Source organism: Delphinus delphis, chromosome 2 (genome assembly GCF_949987515.2).
Source record: "Delphinus delphis chromosome 2, mDelDel1.2, whole genome shotgun sequence".
NCBI lineage: Eukaryota > Metazoa > Chordata > Mammalia > Artiodactyla > Delphinidae > Delphinus > Delphinus delphis.
The window spans coordinates 32,551,807-32,576,006 of record NC_082684.1 but is presented as its reverse complement, the minus strand read 5'-3'; the positions used below and the strand labels follow the sequence as shown (position 1 = coordinate 32,576,006).

Genomic DNA, 24,200 nt, shown 5'->3' with positions numbered 1-24,200 from the left:
ACTTTTTAAAGAATTTGCCAGACTCTTTTCCATCATGGCTACCAGTTTTACATTCCCATCAGCAAGGAATGAGGGTTTGAGTTTCTCCACATCCTTGTCTCTTGATAGTGTCTATTTAAAAAATTTTAGCCATTCTAGTAGGTATGTGGTGGTATCTCACTGTGGTTTTAATTTGTGGTTTCCTAACAACTAAAGATATTGAGCATCTTTTCATGTATTTATTAGCTGTCCGTGCGTCTTTGAAATGTCTATTAAAATATTTTACCCATTTTAAAATCAGGCTGTTTGTCTTCTAATTGAGCTGTAAGGTTTACTTTACTTTTTATTTTTAAAACTTTATAGAATTTTAATTCTACAAATCCAGTTTTAAAAGCAAGCAGTTGGATAAGATGATTTAACACTCGATGATTTAATACCTTCTTTAAGAGGCCTTTAGAGTCTTTTACAGCTACCCAGTGTCCTGAGGCTAGGAGTGCAGCCATCCTTCACTTTTAGAAGAGGATATCACTGCCCAGAGAAGAAAAGTGAGGGGTTCAGGTTACCCAACTTAGTTGGTTGCAAAGCCGGTATCTGCACTGTGACCCCACTGGAGACCGGGAGGCCAGGGGCACATGCGGAAGCTTTTCTCTCTCCCCCGGGCCCAGTGTAGGTACTGGTGTCGCCCCAGGGCTTGCCAGGAAGCAGGCCTGATGTGGACCTTGGACCCAGGCCTTGGACCTGTGTTTGGTAGAAGGGTGCGCTTGTTTGCTGGGTTGGATGCCAGGTGCCCAGGTGCCCGGAGATGATGGTCAGAGGGTCCTATTGGCTTTGGCTTGGCTGCCCATCCTTGGGGCATGCTGGATTTCACAGGTGGCTCTCCTGGCAGCAGGGCACTTTGTCTCTTCTCACTTCGTAAAGATTTCCAGCTAGGGCCTCCACGGTGGCAGTGCAGCTGTGTGTCTTCACCCTCGGTGACCCTACCCTGCAGGAAGATTCACTCCCTGCACGTGGCTTCATGCTATGTGGGCTTCTGGGCCTGCATCTGGGCAATTGTGGAGGTCCTCGACTTCCCCGGGGAGACTGGAAACCCTCCTTCCTCTCCTTGAGCAGCAGATTTCTTTACTGATTGCTGGACCAGATGGGCAGTCCCAGACTCTCATGTGGACGATGGGAGAAGTAAACAGAGTATTTTCTGTCGTCCTGCTCCAGAGGGAGATACAGCTCTTGGAGTACGGGAGGATCTCAATTGAATATTAAAATATCTCATAAGCCATTTTTCACTTGGCTTGTCATCGCCGTCCCTCTGAGAATGTTTGATTTCTCACTTTCCCTTTGTTCCCTTTAAGACTCCTGACATGAAGCCGCCCTGTGTGGAGGGGCTGAGCACACTGTGCAGGTCTATTTAGACTGTGAACTCTGCATCCGGCAGCAGCAACCAAATGTGCATTGCAGCTGCCAAAAAACTTCATTCAGTGGTTCACTGAATTCAATGGAAAGAGGTGTTAATAGAGTCAGGGAAGTGATGCCATTTTTAAAAATGACACTGTGTGGCTCTGCTCTGTGTTTCTTCTCCCTCAATGACTTCCAGATCAAACGTACACAGTTTGGCATCAAAAGGTGGCTCTTCTGGATCCCAGTTTGAGGCAAATAAGATATTCAGCCTCATTACTCCTCTCCTCCTGCCACGTCTCACGTCTGCGGGTGATTGTCGGATAGGTCAGGATCACCCTGGCCGCTGCGGGAGTTGGGTCTTACGTTGGCACATGAGAATTATAGCAGGGTCAGGTGTCACACAACTGCCAAGTTGCTGGCCTCAGCCTCAAGCGAGGGTTAGGGTCTCCATAGCTATTGAATCTTAAGATCCCAGAGGTGGGGTGTTGGCGTAAGAAAGGGATCAGGACTCTGTTCTTTCTCTCTCCCATGATAAGATGCAGGGAACTCTGCCGAGAGTTCTGGGAGCTCCAAATGGTGAAGGCTGTCATTATCGATGATCTGACTGGCGTTGCAGGCTATATGAGAACTTGCATTCTCCATAGTTAATGCTTGGAGAATAGAGCGTTCAGTCCTAAAAGATCTCTGGGGGTCTTGGGAAGAAGGGATTGTGTAACCACGGTGTCCGAGACCACGGTGCTCTTCTTCCCTCCCCCTCCCAAGGGAGAAAACAGAAAAATCTCGGAAGTATGTGTTCTCAACACAGGTAAAGATGCCTGCTCCCAGCTTTCACCAAGGAGGTGGAAATTGGTTCTTAGGGCACAAAAGAGCACTTGCTCTTTTTCCATATAAAGCACAGATATACATACAGTACACAAACAGGTATGCAATGTATCTTTGTTATTAACATTTCACTAGGAAATTAATTAGGAGAAAAAGTCTAAAAATACTCTTTAGATGGGCAATAAAAAAAAAAAAGTTGAGAAACACTGTTCAAAATTAAGCTTTTGGAATCTTGATGAACATAATTCAGAGTCCTGAAAGGTAAATAAAGTCTGAACTTACTCTGATCCGTAGAGGTTTTTGGTCTACAGAGAGAGCTGCCAACACTACTAAGACCATAAGTATTAGAACTTTGTTACTGAGAACTCCCTGCTCCTATCATCTGTGTTAGAAATTTCAAAGCAAACCCAGGGTGCAATTACTCATGTTTTCTCCCATTTTGTTTGCCCCCACCTCTCTTTGGGAATTGGGGTGCATGCTGTTTCAAGAGTTCAAAGTGTTCTAAGGATTCCCCATTCTTTGTAGTTCAGCATGCTGGAGAGAGAAATGTCCTTCTTACCTTCACTTTGCTTTTAGATGAGGATGGAGAAATAGCTGGGACTTCGGGAGGAAATGGCGCCATGTTGTCTTGTTTTCCTTAAGCTCTTCAGTGAAGGCCACTGAAAAGGTACCGGCTAGTACCTTTCGCAAGAGGGCAGGAAGGAGCTGGGGACATCAGAATTTGATGCCACAAGTGTGCCAACCTCTCCTAACACTTCTGGCCAAAACTCAGGGCTGCTGGTGAAGATAGCGCTCCCAGCTCTCCTGAGGAAAGAGCGAGGGCTGACGGAGTCACGCTGGTACAGAGTTATGAGAAGGGGCCCTCCAGAGCCATGACAACTTGGGTCCCTTCCCTGGAATGGCAAGCACACACCTGGATTGTCTTACTGTTGGTGTCTGTCTGTGATTCTCTTTTCCTTCTTGTTCTTTTCTTCTTTCTTTTCCTTGTCTTTGGTCTGTTCACTGGGACTTGGCCGGGCCATGTGCAAACCCCAACCATTCAATAGTGCTGGAGAGTAGATAGTATTTACCTCAATAATGGTAGTCTCTTTTCGATTCTTTTTAACCCTCAATTCAGATGACGGGTCTAAGCCGACACCCACGATGGAGACCCAGCCGGTGTTCGATGGAGACGGTAAGCTCTTGTATTACTTCAGATTCGAATTCTCCCACCCGTTTTCGGATTTGGGGAGGTCTTTCCTTCGGTTGTGTGTTTAAGCTTTACTATTATTGTTTTTTTTCTTTTTTAATTTGTATTTTTCCCAGTTTAAGCCAGGTTGTTTTAACCTTTAAAAAAATGCAAACCCTCCCAGGAACTAGTACACCCTCCACTTCTGGAAAGGCCCTCTCTTCTCGCCAGGCTTCCTGCCTGGCTCTAACGTCCAATAATAACACAGCCTGGATGGACTTCGCGGGCTGCCAAGACCAAGGAGCCGGGGCTGAGAAAGACAGGCCGGCAGCATCCCTTTTCTAAATGAATCAGCACTTAACAAGTTCCTGTAGTGCTCTGTGCCCAGCATTGTGGGAGGCCTCTGGGGGACAAAGGAGAAGTAGACGAGATGGAAGCCCTTGCTCTCAAGAGATCGGCAACTATAGGAGAACTTTCTGTATGGAGCTCTATGGTCTCAGTTGTTTGTTTGTTTTCTGTAATAGACACGTATGGAAGAAAGAGATCACAGTGGTATGGGAAAAGATTCTGTGAAGAGAGGGAACGTGAGCTGGATTTTGAAAATGTGGGAGAGGAATCAGGGTGTTCCAGGCAGGGGCACTGGCGTGGGCAAAGGAGAGAATATGGTGGAGATGGGATATAGTGAGGAAAGTAGCAGGAAAGAGACTGATGTATGGAGCTGGTCTGGCTTAGTCGTAGGGACCTTGAGAGTTGAGTCGAGACATTTGGGAGAGGAGAAATTCTAGGTCAAGAGAAATAGTGGTGGTTGGTGGCAAAATAGAGGTTGGATATCTCTGGAGGTATGAGGAACGGACAGGAGGAGCTTGGGTGCAGAAGACTGGCTTTGATTTGAGTTTGCGCTGCTCAGGGCCTACATTCTTCCGTGTACTTTGCTAAGTACTCCAGGCTCCCATGAGGAGGGGCAGGAAACTCGGCAGAGTGCGGTTTCTAGAAAGTCTGACAATGAGATGTGGAGCTCAGTGCAATATATGGCAACCTTTCAGCAGCTTTCAGCCGAGTACATCCAGGCTTGGATCCTAAGACTGGACAGTGAGACAGAGGAATAAAAAGAAATGATGCCACTGGTTGGTTCTGTGGCTAAGGATGTCTCTAGCCCAGGCTCAGCTTTAGATAGAAACGTGAAATATCCTTTGCAACTGGTCATGGAGTGGAACATATGTGTGTGTTCATGCCTAGAAGTTAAAATGTTTCTGTGATCCACAAATGTCCTAGATCATTGGTAAGTCTGGGACCCTGGAGGATTGACTGGGGAGGGGGGAGTGGAATGGAGACCATGTCAGCTTGGAAGACCTTCCCAACACACTCATGGAAGATCTTGTCACTCTACAGTGTGTTCAGGGTCATCCTCAGACTTCCATGGCACCTGTCCACTGGGTGACCCCACCCCTGGAGAGCCTGGAGGCACGCTGGAACTCTCTGGATGGAGGAATTCAGCCTCTGTTCGATGAGAAACTATTAGAAAGGGGATTGAAGGACACATTAGACCCATTACTTTCTTCCCCATGTGAAGCAGAATCTCAGCAAGTTAAAACCTGCTGCGGCTCAGCTGTTTCCTCTAAAATGGTCTCTGTGGTTTCTTTGGCATTCGTTTGTTGATTTACCCCCTTTAAATCTTCTTCCAGGGAAGCAGCTGAGAAAGGCTTGGCTTGGCGCGTGTTCCTCACCTCCTGGGATAATATTTTTATTCCTGGATGGAGTGGCTCAGTGCCTCTGGACTCTGACCACTCGGCTTCCCAGCACAGGAGGCCCTGGTTGGCTCCTATGAGCTGATGGGGAGATGATCTTCCATAGAAAGGAAGCAAGAGGGTGTTGGGACAAAGTGGATATGGGATGAGGGAGATGGCTCCAGCCTTGATGCCTCAGGCTTTTAGAAAAGCTGTTAAAAAGTCTGGGGGTTACACTCCAAGTTACGTACTCTCTTTGCCCAGACATTATTTTCTCTCTCCTTCTTTTTTCAGAAATCACAGCTCCCACTCTCTGGATTAAGCACTTGGTAATCAAGGACTCCAAACTGAACAATACCAATGTAAGAAATTCAGGTAAATAATCTGCCTTGGATTATGTATTGATATGTACTTGATCTGTCCACGGGTGCTGTATGGTTGCTTCGTGACTATCACTGTGTGGGCTTGGGCAAGTCATTTAACAAGTTTGGCCTTCAGTTTTTTCCACAGCTGTAAAATGCGGAGATGAGATGGGATTATTCCCTTCCAACTTTGTCTTCAATTAATAGGTTAGGGATCGTCTTTCATGAGTAGCTGATCCTTTTAGCTAAAAAAAAGTTTGATGGTATGTTTTAATATTTTAATTGACTTTCTATATGCCATGCAGAAGAATTTGAAAGAAGAATGGCTGGGCATAGAGAAGTTGGACTTCAAACCTTAAGAGCCTTGGATCTATGTGTTTTTAAGGCTCTAAATAGCTGCCTCCAATCTTACCTTTCCTGGTTTGATCTTTTGAGGGTCTTGTGAGTGTTCAGGTTTTGGTACTGGGTGAACCTTTGTAGAAAGGTGGTAATTTCTGAAGAGTGGTCAGATTAGAGTTCATTTACCATCAGTGAAGACCAAAGTTGATAAAGTTCATTTACCATCAAAAAAGACCAGATGTCCATCGACAGGAAAATGTATTAACAGATCCAATCTGTATCTCTGTCCGGGGTGGGGATCATCCTTCTTTCAGCCTCAGACTTCGTTGTGAGAAACGCTACTTGGCATATTTACGCCTGGTTGTTGAATTTAGCCATATCATCGTTTCCTGATAGACAGCAAGGACTGTAAACTAAAGATACATCCCTTTCACCTGGCAGGCAGGGTTTTGCATGACCATTAATGAACGAGTGTGCTGTCCTTGCCCCCCTTTTGGTTTATCTATATAGTATGCCAGCCTTGTCCTAAAGGTCATGGGGACTGGAGTGCACGGAATGGTTTAGACCATGAGGTGAAGTCACATAGCCCTGGGTGATTTTTTCTGCTGAGTACCTCGGCATGTGTCTGGTTCCCTGCTTGATAGAAGCTGGAGGAGGTGTGGGATGCTGGGGTGGGAAGGAGCCCATGTGACGTCCCGTGGGCCAGAGTCTTTGACAGAACAGTGCCATGGTTAAAACACAGGCTTTGGAATCAGCAAACAGGGGTTCTCGTTCTGGCTCCAACACTTAGTAAGTGACCCAGTCAAGTTACATGCCTGCCCCACCCCTGCCCCGGCCACGCCCACAGAGCCTCAGTTCTCAGCCAGGATCATAATCTCTCCCTTAAAGGACGGTGAGTAAAGATTAACTGAGTTAGTCTGTATGGTACTTAACCAATGTCTGGCTAAGTGATAAATAGGATGTGCATGATAAATTGTAGGTACAATTGTATTTATTATCATCATCATCATTGGTAGGGAAAATGGGACTATTAACGATACTTCTTCTAGTGAGAATTCTTCAATCGAGAAAGCATTTGTGATTGTCACCCTAAGCAAAAACATCTATTAGGAAGCTTCTTAGATCCTTCCTCCACTCTCCCTTCACTGTTAGGCAAATATGATAAGTCAAAGAGAAGTGGTTTTGGTGCCTGTGGTATCTGGAAGTGATATCTGCAAAAGGTCCCCGCATTCCCTGAGCCCCCAGCAGGTCTGCAGAGCCCCAGTAGGAGGCTCAATTCTCATACGGTGACCAAGGGGTAGAGAAGAGGGAGAGCTCTCTCTGAAATTACACAGCACCTTTTGCCTGAAGCATTCGTTTGACATTTAGCAACTGCTTCCATGATCTTTTTCCGCCTACCAGTGGTTAATTTCTCTACCCAAGTTATACTCTGTGAAGGCAAGGGCTTTACTGCCTGTCTGTTATATCTATTAGCGAATCTAGCTCAACGTGTTTGCTTTGGAGAAGGATGAGGAGAAAAGATCATCATCAGTAAAGTCAGAATCATCAGTGTCATCATAGCTAGTCCGTATCAGTTATGTGTTATCTCATTTGAGTGTCACCATAACCCTATAAGTATTGTTATTATCCCCATGTTACAGATGAAGAGTCAAAGGATGAGAGAGAGGAAGTAACTTGTCCTGGGTCACAGCTAGTAAGTGGTGGGGCTGGAGAAAATGATTTATCTTTGGGAATAGAGCGCCTATCTTCTTGGGCTGCATTCTCTGTGTATAGTAAAGAGGCAGTGTCAAGTTTGGTGATGTTTCTTCCGCTCAAGTCCTTCCCCTTCCCACTCATTCTTCCCCTGTGTAGTTTCCAATTGCATGAGTATGGGATCATATTGAAAAATGGTTTCCAGGCAGGTACAATCCCCTTCCTTTTGTGAGAGGCACCCAGCCACCTTTATTTTTTCCTGGTTTGCCCCAGTTATGTCTGTAAGTTTAGCGTATAGGACAGGATAGTTGGAGGAGAGCTAAAGGTTCCCTGGGAGTAACTGAGACCAGCAATCATTATCAGAGGTTGATACCATAGGCATTTTCTAATAAACTAGGGACGTTCTCCATCATGATCAGGTGGTAAAACTGACTGAGTGCCTGTCAACCTTTTTGATGTAATTAGCTGTGAGGGACACTGTGTCACATAGGCATGTAACAGAGGTTGGCAAATGGCCGCTTGCCTGATTTCGCAAACAAAGTTGTCTTGGAACACAGCCATGTCCATTTCTTTACATACTGTCTATGGCTGTTTCCGTGCTGCGACCATCGAGTTGAAGAGTTGTGACAGAGACCGTCTGGCCTGCAAAGCCTAAAATATGATCTGATCCTTTACAGAAAAAAAGTTTGCTGGCCCCGTTATATAAGATTGAAGTAGAAGCATTTGGGTGGGAGTGTGTGTAGGGGTGTGTGTCTTTCTCAGGTTTTGGGGCCCCTTTCCTAGAAGTAGGGACTGTGCCTCCTGAGATGTTTCCTGACATGCCTGGGGAAGCCTGCATCAGCGCAAAACTCTTTAGGCAGCTCACGTTGCACTTTCTGCTCTCACGTGAGCTTTAACATCCTGTCCTGTGTGTGCTCTCACAAGTGGGTTGCCCAGGAAGCATCCTGAGGCTTGGCCTTCATAGGTGGGGGGTAGGGAATCTTTTGTACGTAGATGAGATCAACCACGTAATGGTAGAAGCCTGGGCTTTGGTATCAGGCAAACCTATAGACCTGGCTTCTGATGCTTGCTCCCCACTGAGAGGCTGGGTTACCTTGAGAAAGTTAATTAACTACCCTGAGCTTTGATTTCCTTACCTATTAGTTAAAATCATTAATGCCTTGCAGAATTTTTCTGAGAATTTAATGTATCTAAAATGCCTGGCACATAGTAGGTGTACGTGAATTATTGAAAACAAACTCAATGGAATATCCTGATGTATTGTGCTAGCCACTTTTCACATGATCTCACTTGGTCTGATGAGAAGTCAGTAGACTTGTATGTTAACTTGGGTCCGGGCGGCTGGTTCTGGTATGGACTAGAGCCTCTGAGTCAGGCCCCTGGGACACTTTCCCATTAGAGTTTAATGAAAGATTCTGGGTCCAGGAGAGCTTCTGCCCTTGCCTCTGGGGAGGTTGGAGTGGGACTCTGAGAGCCAACTGAGTGAGAGCTCTTCTTCTCAGCTTTCTCTCTCTCAGAGGCAAAAAGGCATCCCAGTTTCTTTTACACCCCAAACATCCTTCTTTCACACTCAGACCCTGTGACGCCAGGTTTGTCTTCTGGCCTGGGGACTGTTGATGTTGGAAAGGTTCCACTGGGCAGCTGAAGTGTTGCAATAACATGACACACATGCCTGCAGACTTATCCTGTCTCCTTCCCTCCTCCTGGAGGTTTTGGCCCTCGTTTTTAAGGCTTTGTCATGTGTTCATCATGGTCAGTGTCTCCTTCTGAGTATGTGGCAGGGTCAGCGGCAGCAGGTTTGCCTGTTGGACTTCTGTTTGATTCTCGCCTCCATTGTACCAGGACTTCTTCTTGCAACCTGGCAGACAGCACACCTGGCGGCGAACATCCTAGAATTTGAGAGACAGCATCTTCTCCTATGCAAGCTGGCCAGAGACTCTGTTCTGCTTTTATAAGAAAACAGGAACTCTTGCTGAGTTTTTGGTATCAGGGGCTAGTGACAAAGGCATTTCTCAATATAACTAGAATTTCAAAACATTGTAATCATCTATAATACATCTTAGAGAAGAGAGTAAAGAGATTAAGGAAATGACAATAATTAGGCTTCATCTCATCCTTCATCCGTATCTTACTGCTTTGGATTTTACTACATGCCGGCACCTTCCCACAGCTGTGATTGATAGAAGTCTTGTTTTTTCTCTCTTTCTGTATGACAAAACTCTGTGCTTTCTCCTCTGGGAAAAGGCCATCTCCCAGGAAATGTGGTCGCGTGAGCCTTCACTCTTTTCTTATCGCAAACCATGCCCTCAAGGCATGTACGAAGGCCCCTTGCCTCTGTCTCCGCCTGGTTCCCTCCTGTGGCCACCCTGAGGTCACTGGACTTCCCTTCTTCCCCCCCATTTCTTTCTTTCCTTTCTCTCCATCTTTTCTAGTTCACTTCCTTCACGATCTGATCTGGGACTCCAAGAAGCCCTAGAACCTGGCCCTGTGGGTTAAATCCAAAAGGACCACGGCTTTCCTTCCTTACCTCCTTGCCCAGCAGACCCTCCTTCTGTGGATCTGTGAATGCAGCGGCTGGTGGTAACTCTGCTCCCTGCAAACAAGCCATCAGCGGGGACACAAGGTGGAAATGCATTTCTTATAAGTTCTGCCATGACAGTGACCCCTGTCCCCCTGGTAAGTGAGAGTGTTTGCCTCTCTCACCATCTACATCACAAGGAAGCTGTTTACAGGCTCCTGTCCTGACCTGCCAGGCTCGGATCGGCGCTCTTCTAGGCCTGCTTTCTGGGCCCATTGGTCACATTTTGTATGCTCCTCCCTCACCTGGAAGCTCCTGCTGGATTGGCTGCTGCTAGGACTGGGATTTGGGGTCACAGAGGCAACAGCACCTCCTGGCTGGATCCCCCACCCCCCAAACCAGTGCTCTTGGCCTGCCCAGAAACCGCGGGGTGATGTAATAACCTTAGGCCTGGAAAAATAAACAGTTCTCAGGGAAACCAGCGGTAGCTGTTGTAAGCAAATACCTCACAGCCACCTGGAACCTCACACACAACGTGGCTGGAAGGAAGAACGAGTCATCCACGAACGTTAGCCGCCGCGGATGGGGCTGGGCTCGTGTGCATTTAAAATACCTGTATAAAAACAGATCCTTGGTGTTTATGTCTATCACTGGCCTTCTGGACGTCTGCCCATCTATCTTATGCAGGTGTCTTGGTCCACCAGGGCCAGTAGAATAGAGTCGGGGACAGGCATGGGTGGCCATCCCTATGGCTTTCTCCCTGGCAACAAAGGCCTTTCTCAAGTTCTCCCTTTGCCAGGAGGAGCTGAAACACGTCTGGAGGCCTCAGAGAGCCTGGCTCCACAGTCCATCTTAACCTGGTTTTAAAATTAGTTTTCCCTGTGGCCTTGCTCCTGCACCCCATGTTGTCTGCTTGGAACACAGAGGTGCAGTGGTGGCTGGGGGGGTCTGGAACTTGCTCCACCAGCAAAGATTTTATTGAGTATGTATGCTTTGTGGCGTTAAGGGCAAACCCACCACATCCCAATGTTCTCCTTTGGCCTCTGCTGCTAAAAAGACCTAACTGAAGGCCCTGCCGAGGTATTGTAATCGGCTTCTGCCACTTTGCTAGAAGGCAACTACTATCGCTGCTTTGGTCCGAGGGTCCTCATTCTGTGTTTATTTGTAAAATGGCTTTGGAAGTAAACAGGGTATATATCTTACTAACACACTCACATGTGCAACATTATTGTTTGGGGGATGAAGTGTGAAGTTATGATACTTTATTTGACACATTAAAATATATCTCTTCCATCTCCCCGCCTTGGCCCGTGACCCCTCCTTCCTTCTCGCCTGAATTTTTATTTGCTAGCTCTTGTCCTTAAAGGACAGAGCTTATCAGGTCAAGGTCAACAAAGTTACTGAGAAAAACTAGAAAGACGCCAGCTTGCCACTTCTCAGTACTTGTCCCTGCGAAACCACTCTGAAGCGTTTCTATTCTTTTTGGTGGAAGGGTCATATGAGCTCACTTAATGGCATGAGTCAGTAGAGGTGGAGCCTTTTCTAAAATTTGAGTGGATGTGAGTCAGTGATGCTTTGGGGGAAAAGTTTGAAAAAAAATGCCTATATACTATATTGGGACAATCCATCCTAGAAGAAATATCTTGTTTTCCTCCACTTCTCCGTTTCTGTCTGTGTGGGAAGGACGAGGTCACTGCTTCAGACAACAGTGAACAGTGCATGGCCATTTTAGGTGCCCCAGGGAGAAATTATTTAGACAGGCTGGTTGGTTTGTAATTGTCCCTTACACCCCCTCACCCACTACACTTCATCCCAACACTGTGCCCTATTTACAGAGCCCCCTGCAAACGTTCCTGTGAGTGGGTGCTTCGGGGACGTGGGGCAGGCGTTGTTAGTTTTGTTCTGGGGGGAGCCTCTGAGCCACAGACGGCTGGACACAGTATGACCGTGGAGAGGGGTGCCAGGCATGGGGGCGAATCTGAAGGCCCCCAGCAGCCTTGCACCTCACTCAGCCACTTGCTGGTGCTTGGGCTCCCCTGGGGTGGGGGAGGCTGAGCTGGATCCCCCTCTGAGCCGTGGGGAAGCTCTGGGCTATGGGAACCGTAGCCTCCAGTACCACCGCTTCATTTTATTTTTTACATCTTATTTTTACATTTTATTTTTTACATCTTTATTGGAGTGTAATTGCTTTACAATGGTGTGTTAGTTTCTGCTGCATAACAAAGTGAATCAGCTATACGTATACATATATCCCCATATCCCCTCCCTCTTGCATCTCCCTCCTACCCTCCCTATCCCACCCCTCTAATTGGCCACAAAGCACCGAGCTGATCTCCCTGTGCTATGTGGCTGCTTCCCACTAGCTATCTATTTTATATGTCCACGCCACTCTCTCGCTTCGTCCCAGCTTACCCTTCCCCCTCCCCGTGTCCTCAAGTCCATTCTCTACGTCTGCGTCTTTATTCCTGTCCTGCCCCTAGGTTCGTCAGAACCATTTTTTCTTTTTTTTTAGATTCCATATATATGTGTTAGCATACGGTATTTGTTTTTCTCTTTCTGACTTACTTCACTCTCTATGACTGACTCTAGGTCCATCCGCCTCACTACAAATAACTCAATTTCGTTTCCTTTTATGGCTGAGTAATATTCCATTGTATATATGTGCCCCATCTTCTTTATCCATTCATCTGTCGATGGACACTTAGGTTGCTTCCATGTCCTGGCTATTGTAAATAGTGCTGCAATGAACATTGTGGTACATGACTCTTTTTGAGTTATGGTTTTCTCAGGGTATATGCCCAGTAGTGGGATTGCTGGGTCATATGGTAGTTCTATTTTTAGTTTTTTTAAGGAACCTCCATACTGTTCTCCATAGTGGCTGTATCAATTTACATTGCCACCAACAGTGCAAGAGGGTTCCCTTTTCTCCACACCCTCTCCAGCATTTATTGTTTGTAGATTTTTTGATGCTGGCCATTCTGACTGGTGTGAGGTGATAGCTCATTGTAGTTTTGATTTGCATTTCTCTAATGATTAGTGATGTTGAGCATCCTTTCGTGTGTTTGTTGGCAATCTATATATCTTCTTTGGAGAAATGTCTATTTAGATCTTCTGCCCATTTTTGGATTGTGTTGTCTGTTTTTTTAATATTGAGCTGCATGAGCTGCTTGTATATTTTGGAGATTAATCCTTTGTCTGTTGATTCATTTGCAAATATTTTCTCCCATTCTGAGGGTTGTCTTTTCGTCTAGTTTATGCTTTCCTTTGCTGTGCAGAAGCTTTGAAGTTTCATTAGGTCCCATTTGTTTATTTTTGTTTTTATTTCCATTTCTCTAGGAGGTGGGTCGAAAAGGATCTTGCTGTGATTTATGTCATAGAGTGTTCTTCCTATGTTTTCCTCTAAGAGTTTTATGGTGTCTGACCTTACATTTAGGTCTTTTATCCACTTTGAGTTTATTTTTGTGTATGGTGTTAGGAATTGTTCTAATTTCATTCTTTTACATGTAGCTGTCCAGTTTTCCCAGCATTACTTATTGAAGAGGCTGTCTTTTCTCCATCGTATATTCTTGCATCCTTTGTCAAAGGTGAGGTGACCATATGTGCCACCACTTCATTTTAAATGAGGAAAAGGAGCCTGGACTAGCAAGGACCTTGCCCAGGGCCACAGGCCCATCAATAGCTCTCGTGTGCCAAGGCCTCTACTTGGTGCTAAGGGGGCCAAGGAAAGAAACAGAAGGAGCATCTAAGGAAGGAGCTGACCATCAGGCAGTGGTGTGTCAAAGACAGGGGCGGAGGCGCGGTCCACCCCAGAGGGGAGGGATATTCTCTCACAGACATTGTTTTGAGTTGCTGACATAGTGATCTTTGAAAGTAGACTGGTTCTTAGTTATGTTATTATTTTTTTAGGTAAACTAAAGACAGTGTGCCCCTCATTGCCTGTACCTAGAGCAGGTCATCCCTGCAGTCCACCTGAGAGACTGGTCATTCACGGGGATGGGTCAGGAAGGCCGGGTTTGCTGTACATTGACTGAGGACACTGCTACCCTAGACCAGCTAATAACCTACCACTTATCAACTAACTGTGGCCCTGGGTTCAATGCTTTACATATACTATTGTGTTTCATCCTCACAATGGCCCTGTGAGGCCTGTGCTGTGGTTACCCTACCTTTACAGGGACTTGAGAGCTAAAGTAAACAGAGCTAACAAGCGGTGGAGGCTGATCCATCTGGCCCCAAGCCCGCGCTCTTGATCACCGAGCTCTTCTGCCTCTATTCTGATCGTTGTTGACTTCCGTGAGCAGTGACAGAAACTCCCACGTGCCAGGCCTGGGCTGGAGTGTGCAGGGGCAGGAGTGCTAGGCGCTTACTCTTGTTCTCAGCCTTGGCGAGGAAGCCCAGGTATCCCCATCTCACCCTGACTCCTGTTCCTAGAAGCTCTTCCCTCTGACCGCTGGAGTTCCCCCTGGTGTTTGGGAACAGCCATCGACTGAGCTTTCACACCATCCTCATTTCTCCCATGACCAGAGCTGAACAGCATCTCTTCACTTGGCCAGTGAGCTCATCAGAAGGGGTGCCCTTCTCCAGACACGTGGTCCAAGGTCCCTTTGTAGGTTAAGATTGGGTGATGATGTTATCTTTTTCACATCATTTGCCTGCCTACTCTATGGGGAAAAGGGCCTTCAGATTAAATTAAATGGAGAAACCCATTCCGGTGGAAGAGGTGACATTGTAAATTTGTGCATATTCCGTTTCTGTTCTCACTCCCTCCGCCCCTACTTGATGCACACCTGAGCACAAGTTCAAGGACTGACTTTGTTCTGTTTATCAGGGAGTCTGCCTCTTCCCTGCCCTGACAGGACCTCTGTTTTCTTGACCATTGTCTGTTCCAAAGGGAGCCCTGAGGAATGGTTCTTTGAGGTCCCCTCCTCTTCAGGGTTTTCTCAGAGTCCCTGGAGGACTCTGAAACTTGGGGATTGGTGATGGCCAAGGGGCAGCTTGGTGCCAGACATGACGGGAGGGCAGAAAAGCAGTGTTCCAGGGGATGGGTGCTGAACCCCGTGTGGTCAAATGAACAGAAAGGGCTGTTCAGTGATGTCCTGTGAATCACTCCCCAAGATCATGCACTCTGCAGCATCTCCTCCTTGGAGACCACGTGTCCAGTCCCTGGGCCAAGCCCTCAAAAAGAGGGGAGTCAGTGCCTTCAGGCTGGGTCCCCCTGGTCCCTCCTTTTGCTCCTGCAGTCTCCTCTTCGGCCAGATTCTCTGCAACTGTCCCGACAGCGCACGCCGCTCACGCCGACCCAGAGGCTCCCGAGGCAGGAGCCGTGTGATTTCTTACGCCTCTGGAATTTCATGTTGTGATTCAGGAAAAGTTGTTTTTAACAGAAGCCTTGTTATTTTGGGTTATCCTTCAGCATTTCATTCATTTTTGATAAGAGGCTAAGTGGGTGTGAGGTATTTGAAGGGGCTTCAGGGTAACTGTAGCCGACACAACGCTAGTGTTTCCCTTAATATTCTTGGCCCAGTGGGATGATTCCTTTTGCAACGAAACACAGATAAGCTCCTCTTGTTTTTCAGGCGGGTAACTGTGTATTGATTTTTCCCTTAAGAAAATCTAGTGCCGGATGGTCTGAGGATTGAATGTGGCATTTCCCAGGATGAGTCAAAGGGACACATTTTCTTTTTCTGGCCTCTGTGGTCTCATCCCCCATGACTTGGCCTTGACTCAGAGGTGGGTGGTCCCACCCTGAAGTGTCAGAGGCTAGAACAGAATCCTGTGGCTCGAGATGGAACAGCAGAGATTCAGCAATAGAGGGGTTCTTGGGCTAAATACTCTGTGGATCCTTTATACCCAAGACCCTGTGGTTCTCCTATGAGTGAGGCGCCGCAGGTCAGGGATGGGTGTGGGGAAGGATCAGGAAGTACGCGATAGCTTGCAGTCTTGTTAAGTCCTGGTGCTAAGGGTGAGGGGTCCAGGAGGGGAACAGATACTCAGACTCAGCAGAGAGAGGCTTTGCTCTAGGTGGGACCCCCCAGGGAAAGCTTTGGGGATGGAGGAGGCCCGGAATGAGGGTAAGTTAAGATCTTGTGGTTAGTTCTTTCTTCTTGCTATGTCTGACAAAACTTTTCTGACCTCTCCAGAGCCTGCCATGGTACCAGCATACACCCAGTACCAGCCTGTGTGAGAGCCTGGGGCCAGGAAGGCCCCTGACCCCCTCTGCATCCTCTCTGTTGGCCTTATCTCCTCTGTTACTCAGGATCCCACGTTAGATCTGAGACGCCAGGAGTACCATCCTCTCTCAGGACATTGCCCTCAGCCCTGTCAGCATCCCACTTCCCTTGTCTGTAGTATAGGCAATGCTTAGTCAGGGCAGCCCGAGAAGCTGCCCTTAATTAGCAACTGAGCCGCCACTCAGAGAAGAGCCTCTGGTTCTTTCTCTGGGAAGATGGCATCATTCATCAAGGCATCTTCCCAATTCATGTCTCTATGACCTATGACTCTTCTCAGCTTCTCTGTGTATGGTTTTCTGTAAGATTGGGCTTTTTTCTTGGTCTCATTTTTCATAGGGACCTAGTGATGGTTAATTTTAGGGGCCAACTTGGCTGGGCCACAGTAGCCAGTTTGGTCAAACACTAGTGTAGACGTTGCTGCAAAGGTATTATTTTAGATGTGATTAACATTTATAATCAATTGACTTGAAGTAAAGCAGATGACCCTCTGTGATGTGGGTGGGCCACATCCAATCAGCTGAAGGCCTTAAGAGCAAAACCTGAGATTTCTTGAAGAAGGAATTCTGCCTCCAGACTGTAACATAGAAATCCTGCCTGAGTTTCTAGCCTGCTGGCTTGACCTGTTGATTTTGGACTTGAGACTGCCCCATCACTCTTACCTGAATTTCCAGCTTGCCAGCCTGGAGCCAATTCCTTAAAATAAATCTCTTGCTCTCTCTCTCTTTTTTTTTTTTTGCTCTACGCGGGCCTCTCACTGTTGTGGCCTCTCCCGTTGCGGAGCACAGGCTCCGGACGCTCAGGCTCAGCAGCCACGGCTCACGGGCCCAGCCACTCCGCGGCTGGATCTTCCCGGACAGGGGCACGAACCCGTGTCCCCTGCATCGGCAGGCGGACTCTCAACCACTGCGCCACCAGGGAAGCCCTCTCTCTCTCTCCATATACATCCATACCCATATATATATTTTTAAAATCTATCTACCATCTATCTATCTATCTATCATCTATCTATTTTTTTCTGTTGGTTCAGTTTCTCTGGAGAACCCTGACTGCTAGTGATCCTCTCTGACTACTGCCTTTTCTCTCCTCCCGTCTCCCCTGGCCTCCATCACCATAAGGTTCCGCTGCTCTTTCTCCCAAGAGTTCAAGATATGACTGGCTCACCAGGACCTGCTCACTCAGGTGTTGGGTTACCCAGCATCCCAGCTTTTTTGTCTGCTCCGTCCTGCAGCAGCTCCTCCTCTGGAAGGCCGCAGCCAGAAAGAAAGACCAGTCCAAGGACCTGAAACTCAAATCTTTTAATGTTTATGTTTGTTGGACATTTTTTTTTCTTAAGTGAAGAAGAAAAAAGAAACAGATGATAAAGTAGAAAAAGTTCCAGAAACAAAGGATAAACTGTGGGCTAAAATCAAAATTGGGGATTAGCTGAGGGTTGAGGTTGTCCACGCTCTCCTTTGCTCCTAATTACCACAGGTCACTGAGGGCACAGAGGCAGGGGCTGGCCGTAGCAGACGGGGCTGTCCTCCACGCTCCTCCTGTCTTGGCTGGACACCTGAGAACCCGGGCCCTGGGCCTGCACACAGGGTTTGTGTTGTCTGGCTCAGCCCGGTCTCCCTCTCCCCGGGCCCCCTCCCTGCCCACTCCCACCCGGACTTAGCCCTGCTTTGCTCGGCTGCCGTGTGATTGTTGGGATAGAGGGCTGTGTGCTTTCCGGTGGCAAGGGCTGGACCACGTTCTCATTCCTTCCACAGGCTACTTTTCTGTTGTGTTTCTTCTCTCGGGCAGTCAGAGATTGGTGAGTGAGATTTAAACCATCCACTGCCAGGTGGGGAGTGAACCGGCTCTCACTGGTTCTGGGAACAGGATTAGAGGGGCTGGGTGTGCATGGGTGTGTAAGAATGTGTGGCTAGGTATTCCCGTGTCGCCCTGGGCAGCCCTGATATTTCCCTGTCCCCCCGCTGTGTATGTCTTCCAAGTATTTACAGATGGTCCCGGGCCATTCTCATAGTTATCAGGCCAGACCTTCTAATCTTGTCATCTTCCCCTGAACTTCCCTGAGCAGAGGCTGAATGTTTTAGAACAGTGAGTATCCACTTCTGAGGAGCTTCCTCTCTGAACCAGTGGTCATGAAGAGGCCCTTGAAATAGATCCCCTGGCTTGCATTCTGGAAGGTGCCTTCTTGGTATCTGGAAAATCTGATAGTTGTGAATTTTAAGATTCATTTGGGAGGTGACTGAGAAGGGCAGAGGGTGACAGTGGCCCTAAGGATGGGGCTGGCTTCTGGGTCCTCAGATACAGAATAAGCTTATGCCCCCTGGTATGTACCGATTAGTATTCGCATGAGGTCTGGAGAAGCACTGAAGGAATAATTGGTCGATTGGTTGATTGATTGGCTGAAGGGTCTGAGAGGGCTGCAGAAATACTTACGGGGTAAATTGATAAAGAGTTGAGCAAGTCTAAGTGTCTCGGTTATCTATTGCTGCGTAACAGACCACCCAGAAATATAGTGGCTCACAACAAGAATAATTTATTCTTTCTAATGTGTCTGTGGATTGGCTGGGTGGTTCCTTGACTGATTCTACCTGCACTGACTCCTGGACTTGTCCAGCTGGAGGGTCAGCTGGGCTGGGATGTCCAAGATGACTTCACGCACACGCCCGGAAGTTGGTGCTGGCAGTGGGCTGAGCCGCTCTGGTTTTCTTCCATGTGGCCTTTCATCCTCCTGGAGGCTGGACTGACTTTCTTATGTGGTGGTCTCAGGGTGGATTCCAAGAAAGGGAAAGTGGAAGCTATAAGGCCTCTTCAGGCCGAGGTCTGGAAACCACACACTGTCACCCCCGTCCTTTCCATTGGTCAAAGCAAATCAGAGTCAGCAGGGAGGGGTTTACCCTGAATACAGGGAGGTGCAATTCACTGGTACCATTTTGTAACGATCTACCACACCAAGTAAAAGAAAAACATAGGTTAGATTAAAAATCAGGTTAGCACATGGCAGTGAGAGCTGATATTAAAGAGAGGTAAAGACCATGGCCTGGGAGCAGACTGCCTGGGCTGGAATCCAGGCTCTGCCACTTCCTAGTTGTTGACCTTGAGGAAATCACACAGCCAGTCTGCTCAGTGAGGATAATAATAACACTTTTCTTAGAGGCCTGTGATGAGTTTGAAGTGAGCTAGTGGAAGTGCCCAGTACAGAGCTGGGCACACCATAAATGCTCAGGTAGCTGTTAGCCATTATTATTCATGTGACTGTCTGTAAATGGTGGGTGAGTTACAAACCTGGCCTTAGGTGTTCCAGTTCCGAGGCAAAGAGGGAAAAATACGAGGGTGCAAGGTTTGGAGTGTGCTTAGGCTGAGAAAGTCGTTGGTTCAGAAGAAGCAGTGCTGTTTCACATGGATAAGTACATGTTTTTACACATCTGCTTTCAAATGCAGCAGATCTGGGGCGTCTACAAAGCGACTGGCCTGGCGGATCTTCACGCCATAAAAATAAATGTATTTTTCCCCGAAAGCAAATAATTAGAGACAGTAACCTCTGTCTAGAGTTCAGCAAGACAGGCTTGACCGTCAGAAGCCCTTGACTGGGGCCCCAGCCCTCCTGTCTCCGGGGTGAGTGAACTTGGGAAAATTCATGAATCCCTCCACGACTCAGCTTCCTTGTCTACAAAATGGGCATAATAACGGTGCCTACTTCACACAGACAAAGAGATTCGGCAAGTAAAGCCCCTAGTCTGTCGCCTGCCTGGCTCCTGCTCCTCCATGAATATTTGCTTTGACTATTAGTAGTATAAAGAGGCTCTTAGGGGAGATTTTTGTCTCTGTCGGAAGACAAACTCTCTGTGTTTTCTTCACAAACAGTTGGTGCTGTGATTATAAACCTTTCCTGTCTCTTTCTTAGAGGAGCACTTGAACTTGCAGGGATCGTCATAAAGTAATAAGCAAGCAGATAAAGACAAGAAACCCTGCATTTCACCTTCTCTCCAATTCCACGCTAACCCCCAGTTTTTCCAAATTATCGAGCGTCACCGTTTGTATGGTTTGTAGTATCCTCCGTGGAACTCCGTGCAACCTCTATGGAAGCGGGCTACAAACCTTTCAGAACAGCCTTCAAGGACTTCCAGAAATCTGTCGACAGTCCCCAAACCACAGGTTCCCACCTCTCCTCGGCTGGCTGGTCTCCACATGCCCGCAGTTTCAGGATCCCCAATGCTGTGAAGTCAGGTCCATCATTTGCTCTGTCCCTGGGGAAGCTTTCTCCACCTCTGTTCGCATCTCGCTTTCTATCTGATTTATGGCTTTAGAATGTTGGCCTGGAAGATCTTAATTTAAAGCCTCTGTCAGACGTTGTTACACGAACGCGGTGCCGGTAAAAAGCTGTTTTCCTTTGGTTTTTCTCCTCTGTCACTTTTTCTGTGGCATGAACTATGAGGTAGGAAAAGAAAGTTACCAACTTGGGGTTGGGAGAGCTATTGAAAAACTCTTGCGTAATCCCCTGGAAGGTGCCAGGCTCCATTCCAGCCAGGGGCCGAACTCAAAATTCTGGGTCTTCAGGCCAGGTCTCCCCATGGACCCCCCTCTTCCAATCAGTTTATGTCTCTTTCCTAAGCTGCCTTTTAGGGGCAGTTCTGGTGGTAGTTATAATTGGGCTCAGAATCTCGAGTCTAGTGCCTGTCAACTGTTTTAAACTGCTGTTCCTCTAGCTAAGGAGATTCTGTTTAGTTTCACTGTGTTTGCGTTATGAAAACAATAGTTCTTTTCTTTTTGCATTTTCCAGATCAGTATTATATTTTAATAGCAAATGTACTATTCATACCTGTCCCCTGACTCTCAGATATTTTTATGCGCTTAAGGGAATATTCCCTCACCCTGCAATGAGAATTTTTTCAGCATTTTTCCTCAGAGTGAGACAAAAATCATTTCCCATCATCTGACTTCCCTCTAAGACAGCATGGAGCTGCCATGCGTCTCTGTGTGCACCTACAGTCTGCTTCAACATCTGTCCGGTTCATATGTGTATCATTACCAGAGTCGTTATTTCAAAGGGTTTGGCTCCTTCAGAGCTGAGCTTCTGTATTTTCATCGTTTGTGCTGTTGTTCAGTGAGGAGGATGAATCTCCACATTGCTGATACCAAACTCCTGGCTCTCGGAATGGTATTTTTGTAAAACACTGTGAAAATATCATGGGATACCCAAGACGATTCCTGTCATCTTCTTCAAGGGGAAAGTTGCGGAATATTGTTCATGAAAGAAATAAAGTGATAATAAAGTAAATAAATAAAGAGATAAATACGTAGATCAAAAAAGTGATAGTACAGGTATATGATGTGGTCCCTTTTATTGTTAAAAAACCCCCAGTGGGCTTCCCTGGTGGCGCAGTGGTTGAGAGTCCGCCTGCCGATGCAGGGGATGTGGGTTCGTGCCCCGGTCTGGGAAGATCCCACATGCCGCGGAGCGGCTGGGCCCGTGAGCCACGGCCGCAGAGCCCGCGCGTCCAGAGCCTGTGCTCCGCAACGGGAGAGGCCGCAACAATGAGAGGCCCGCGTACCGCCAAAAAAAACCCAAAAAAACAAAAAACAGTAGATGTGTGCATATGTATTTATGTATGTGTACATGGAAAAGAAGAGGTCCAGGGCAAGTAGTGTTTAACTTTGGTGGAATTAGGGTTTTTTCAAATTTTTCTTTATAACAAGAAAAGGAACCTAATGCTATTTATTTATTTATTTATTTTAATGCTATTTATTTTTAATAGCTAAAAAGAAAAAAGAAAAAAAAAATCCCCACAGAATCAACAAAAAAACAAGAAAGGGAAGTCAGGCAGGTTGACTGGTCAGGAGTCGTGTGGGTCTGAGGCCCCCAGGCCTGGCACAGGACACCGTGCACTGCCTCAGCCTGGGCCTGACTCTGGAGAAACCAGGTTTGGCTGTTCAGAGACGTTGACATAGTTCGTGAGGCCGCTGAGTACAGACACCTTCCCGCGGGCCTGTTTCTCTCTCGCACTGGATGGAAGCAGTGTTGTGTAATCAGCTCAGCTCCGTTCAGCCCTGCTGGAGGCCTGGAAGGGAGTGGGTTTGGGCCTTGTTTCTGCTCCCCTTGGGTGCCGAGCACCAGAGCATCTCCCTGCCCTGAGGACAGTGGCTTGGCCCTGTCCTGCTGCGTCTGGGCTTGGGAGAGTGTCCACACACACGGGCGTTCCTGCATCAGCTGTCAGCTCGCCGGGCAGCCAGGCTCCTGCCCCCGCCTCTAGGGGGCCGCAGGGAGGTTCTGGGCCTCCAGCCCCTCACTAAGGGCTGGTGTGGGAGACACAGCTCCCCTTGGTGATTCACCAGCCAGCCATCAGTTCCCTAGGGCCAGGCCAGGTCCTGGCAGGGAAGGCACAGGAGTGGGAATCACCACAGGCTGTGTCTTCTCTTGCAGAGAAAGTTCACTCTTGTGACCAGGAGAGACAGAGCGCCCTGGAAGAGGCCCGGCAGAATCCCCGCGAGGGCATTGTCATCCCCGAGTGTGCCCCCGGGGGGCTCTATAAGCCAGTGCAGTGCCACCAATCCACTGGCTACTGCTGGTGTGTGCTGGTGGACACGGGGCGTCCGCTGCCTGGGACCTCCACACGGTAAGTCCCCCAGAGCCCGTCCTGCCCCTCACCCCTCAGGTGAAGCCTGGGGTAGGAGGGCCAGCTTCCTGTTACGCTGTCACCTCACATCTCCTGGCTTTATTGTCCTGGCCTGGTGGGCGTCGAGGCACTAGGGGAGCAGCATCTCTGCTTGTGGGCAGATGAGGTCCCAGTATCCTGGATTCTGGTCACAGGTCTGGCCTTTCCTAGCTGGGCAACCTTGGGAAAGTAGGTAACCTCTCTGAACCTCAGTTCACCAGTGAGAAGGTGATTGCCCTGCCTGAGTCACTAGGTTCTATGGATCAAAAAGATCCTGTGTGCAGACATAAGGTAACAGCGCTCTACTAGACTGACTAAGATGAGATGCCTGAACATGTCTCTGTGGGAACACTGACGCTGGGATTGCCTTGTAGCTGCTAGACAGTCCAGGAGATATTCTGCTGCCAGCTCTGGGAGATCTAGGCTTCGAGACCACACAGATCATTGCTGGGAGTAGGAGCTGAAATCAGCTCAGTTTCCAGCCCCTCCTCACCCCCTGCATCTCTCTCTTCTCAGCTACGTGATGCCCAGTTGTGAGAGCGACGCCAGGGCCAAGAGTGCGGAGGTGGACGACCCCTTCAAGGACAGGGAGCTGCCAGGTGGGAGACGACACTACCCCTTGCTGGTGCCTTCACCTCTTCCTGTTCCTCCAGCCCCTCATCATGCAGAAGCAGCGCCCTCCTCTGGGTCTGCTTCCCCATCCGTAAGGTGGAGCGGGGACACTGGGCAGGGGCATCGCAGGAGCCATGGGATCTGCATCCAGTCTGGGATGTGTTCCTAATTAGTCCTGTGCTCTTGAGCACACTGTTTCTCCTCCTTGCTTTTACCTTTTTATTTTTAAAATGTAGTCACTGGGTTAAAATCGTACCCTTAAAAGCTCTACAGTTCTTTCTCTAAGGGTGACTGGGAAAATGATCTGGGGGCCGTGGACCCTTTTCCCCAGGGCTGCAAAGAGAAGACAGCTCACAGGGAAAGGCTGTCCTGAGGGGCAATGATTCCTGGTGGCCCAGAACTGTCACTGGGGTATGACACAAGGCTCGCAGGCAGGGCTCACCTCTAAATGGCTGCTGGGCTGGGTTTGTCTTATTTATAGTGTTCTCTACCAGTGAGTTACAATAAGAGTACTAAATATTGATGGCCCAGAACACTGTAGTTTTAATCAGCACAGATGCAGGTCAGTGCTGGTGGGAGCTGGGCCTACTATTCCCCATCAGGACTCCGAAGGAGGACTGAAAACAGAGGCTCCTGAAAGTCTAGGGGTTCCCAAGTGAGGTTTGTAGGTCACTCTGTCATGAGAATGGAGTCATAGAGACCAGGGTCCCTCCTTCTGGCC

At 47.9% G+C, this 24,200-nt stretch overlaps 1 protein-coding gene across 3 annotated transcripts in view; it reads left to right on the top strand.

The window, feature by feature from the left end:
* SMOC1 (SPARC related modular calcium binding 1) overlaps positions 1-24,200 on the top strand; it is a 152,050-nt gene that overhangs the window by 109,698 nt on the left and 18,152 nt on the right. For 2 of the 3 annotated variants that reach the window (XM_060004324.1, XM_060004323.1), the window contains exons 6-9: positions 3,278-3,367; positions 5,380-5,460; positions 22,636-22,828; positions 23,384-23,466. In XM_060004324.1, the coding sequence (XP_059860307.1) occupies positions 3,278-3,367; positions 5,380-5,460; positions 22,636-22,828; positions 23,384-23,466 (447 nt within the window). The remainder of the gene's footprint in view (positions 1-3,277; positions 3,368-5,379; positions 5,461-22,635; positions 22,829-23,383; positions 23,467-24,200) is intronic. The other variant, XM_060004325.1, reaches the window with a different exon arrangement.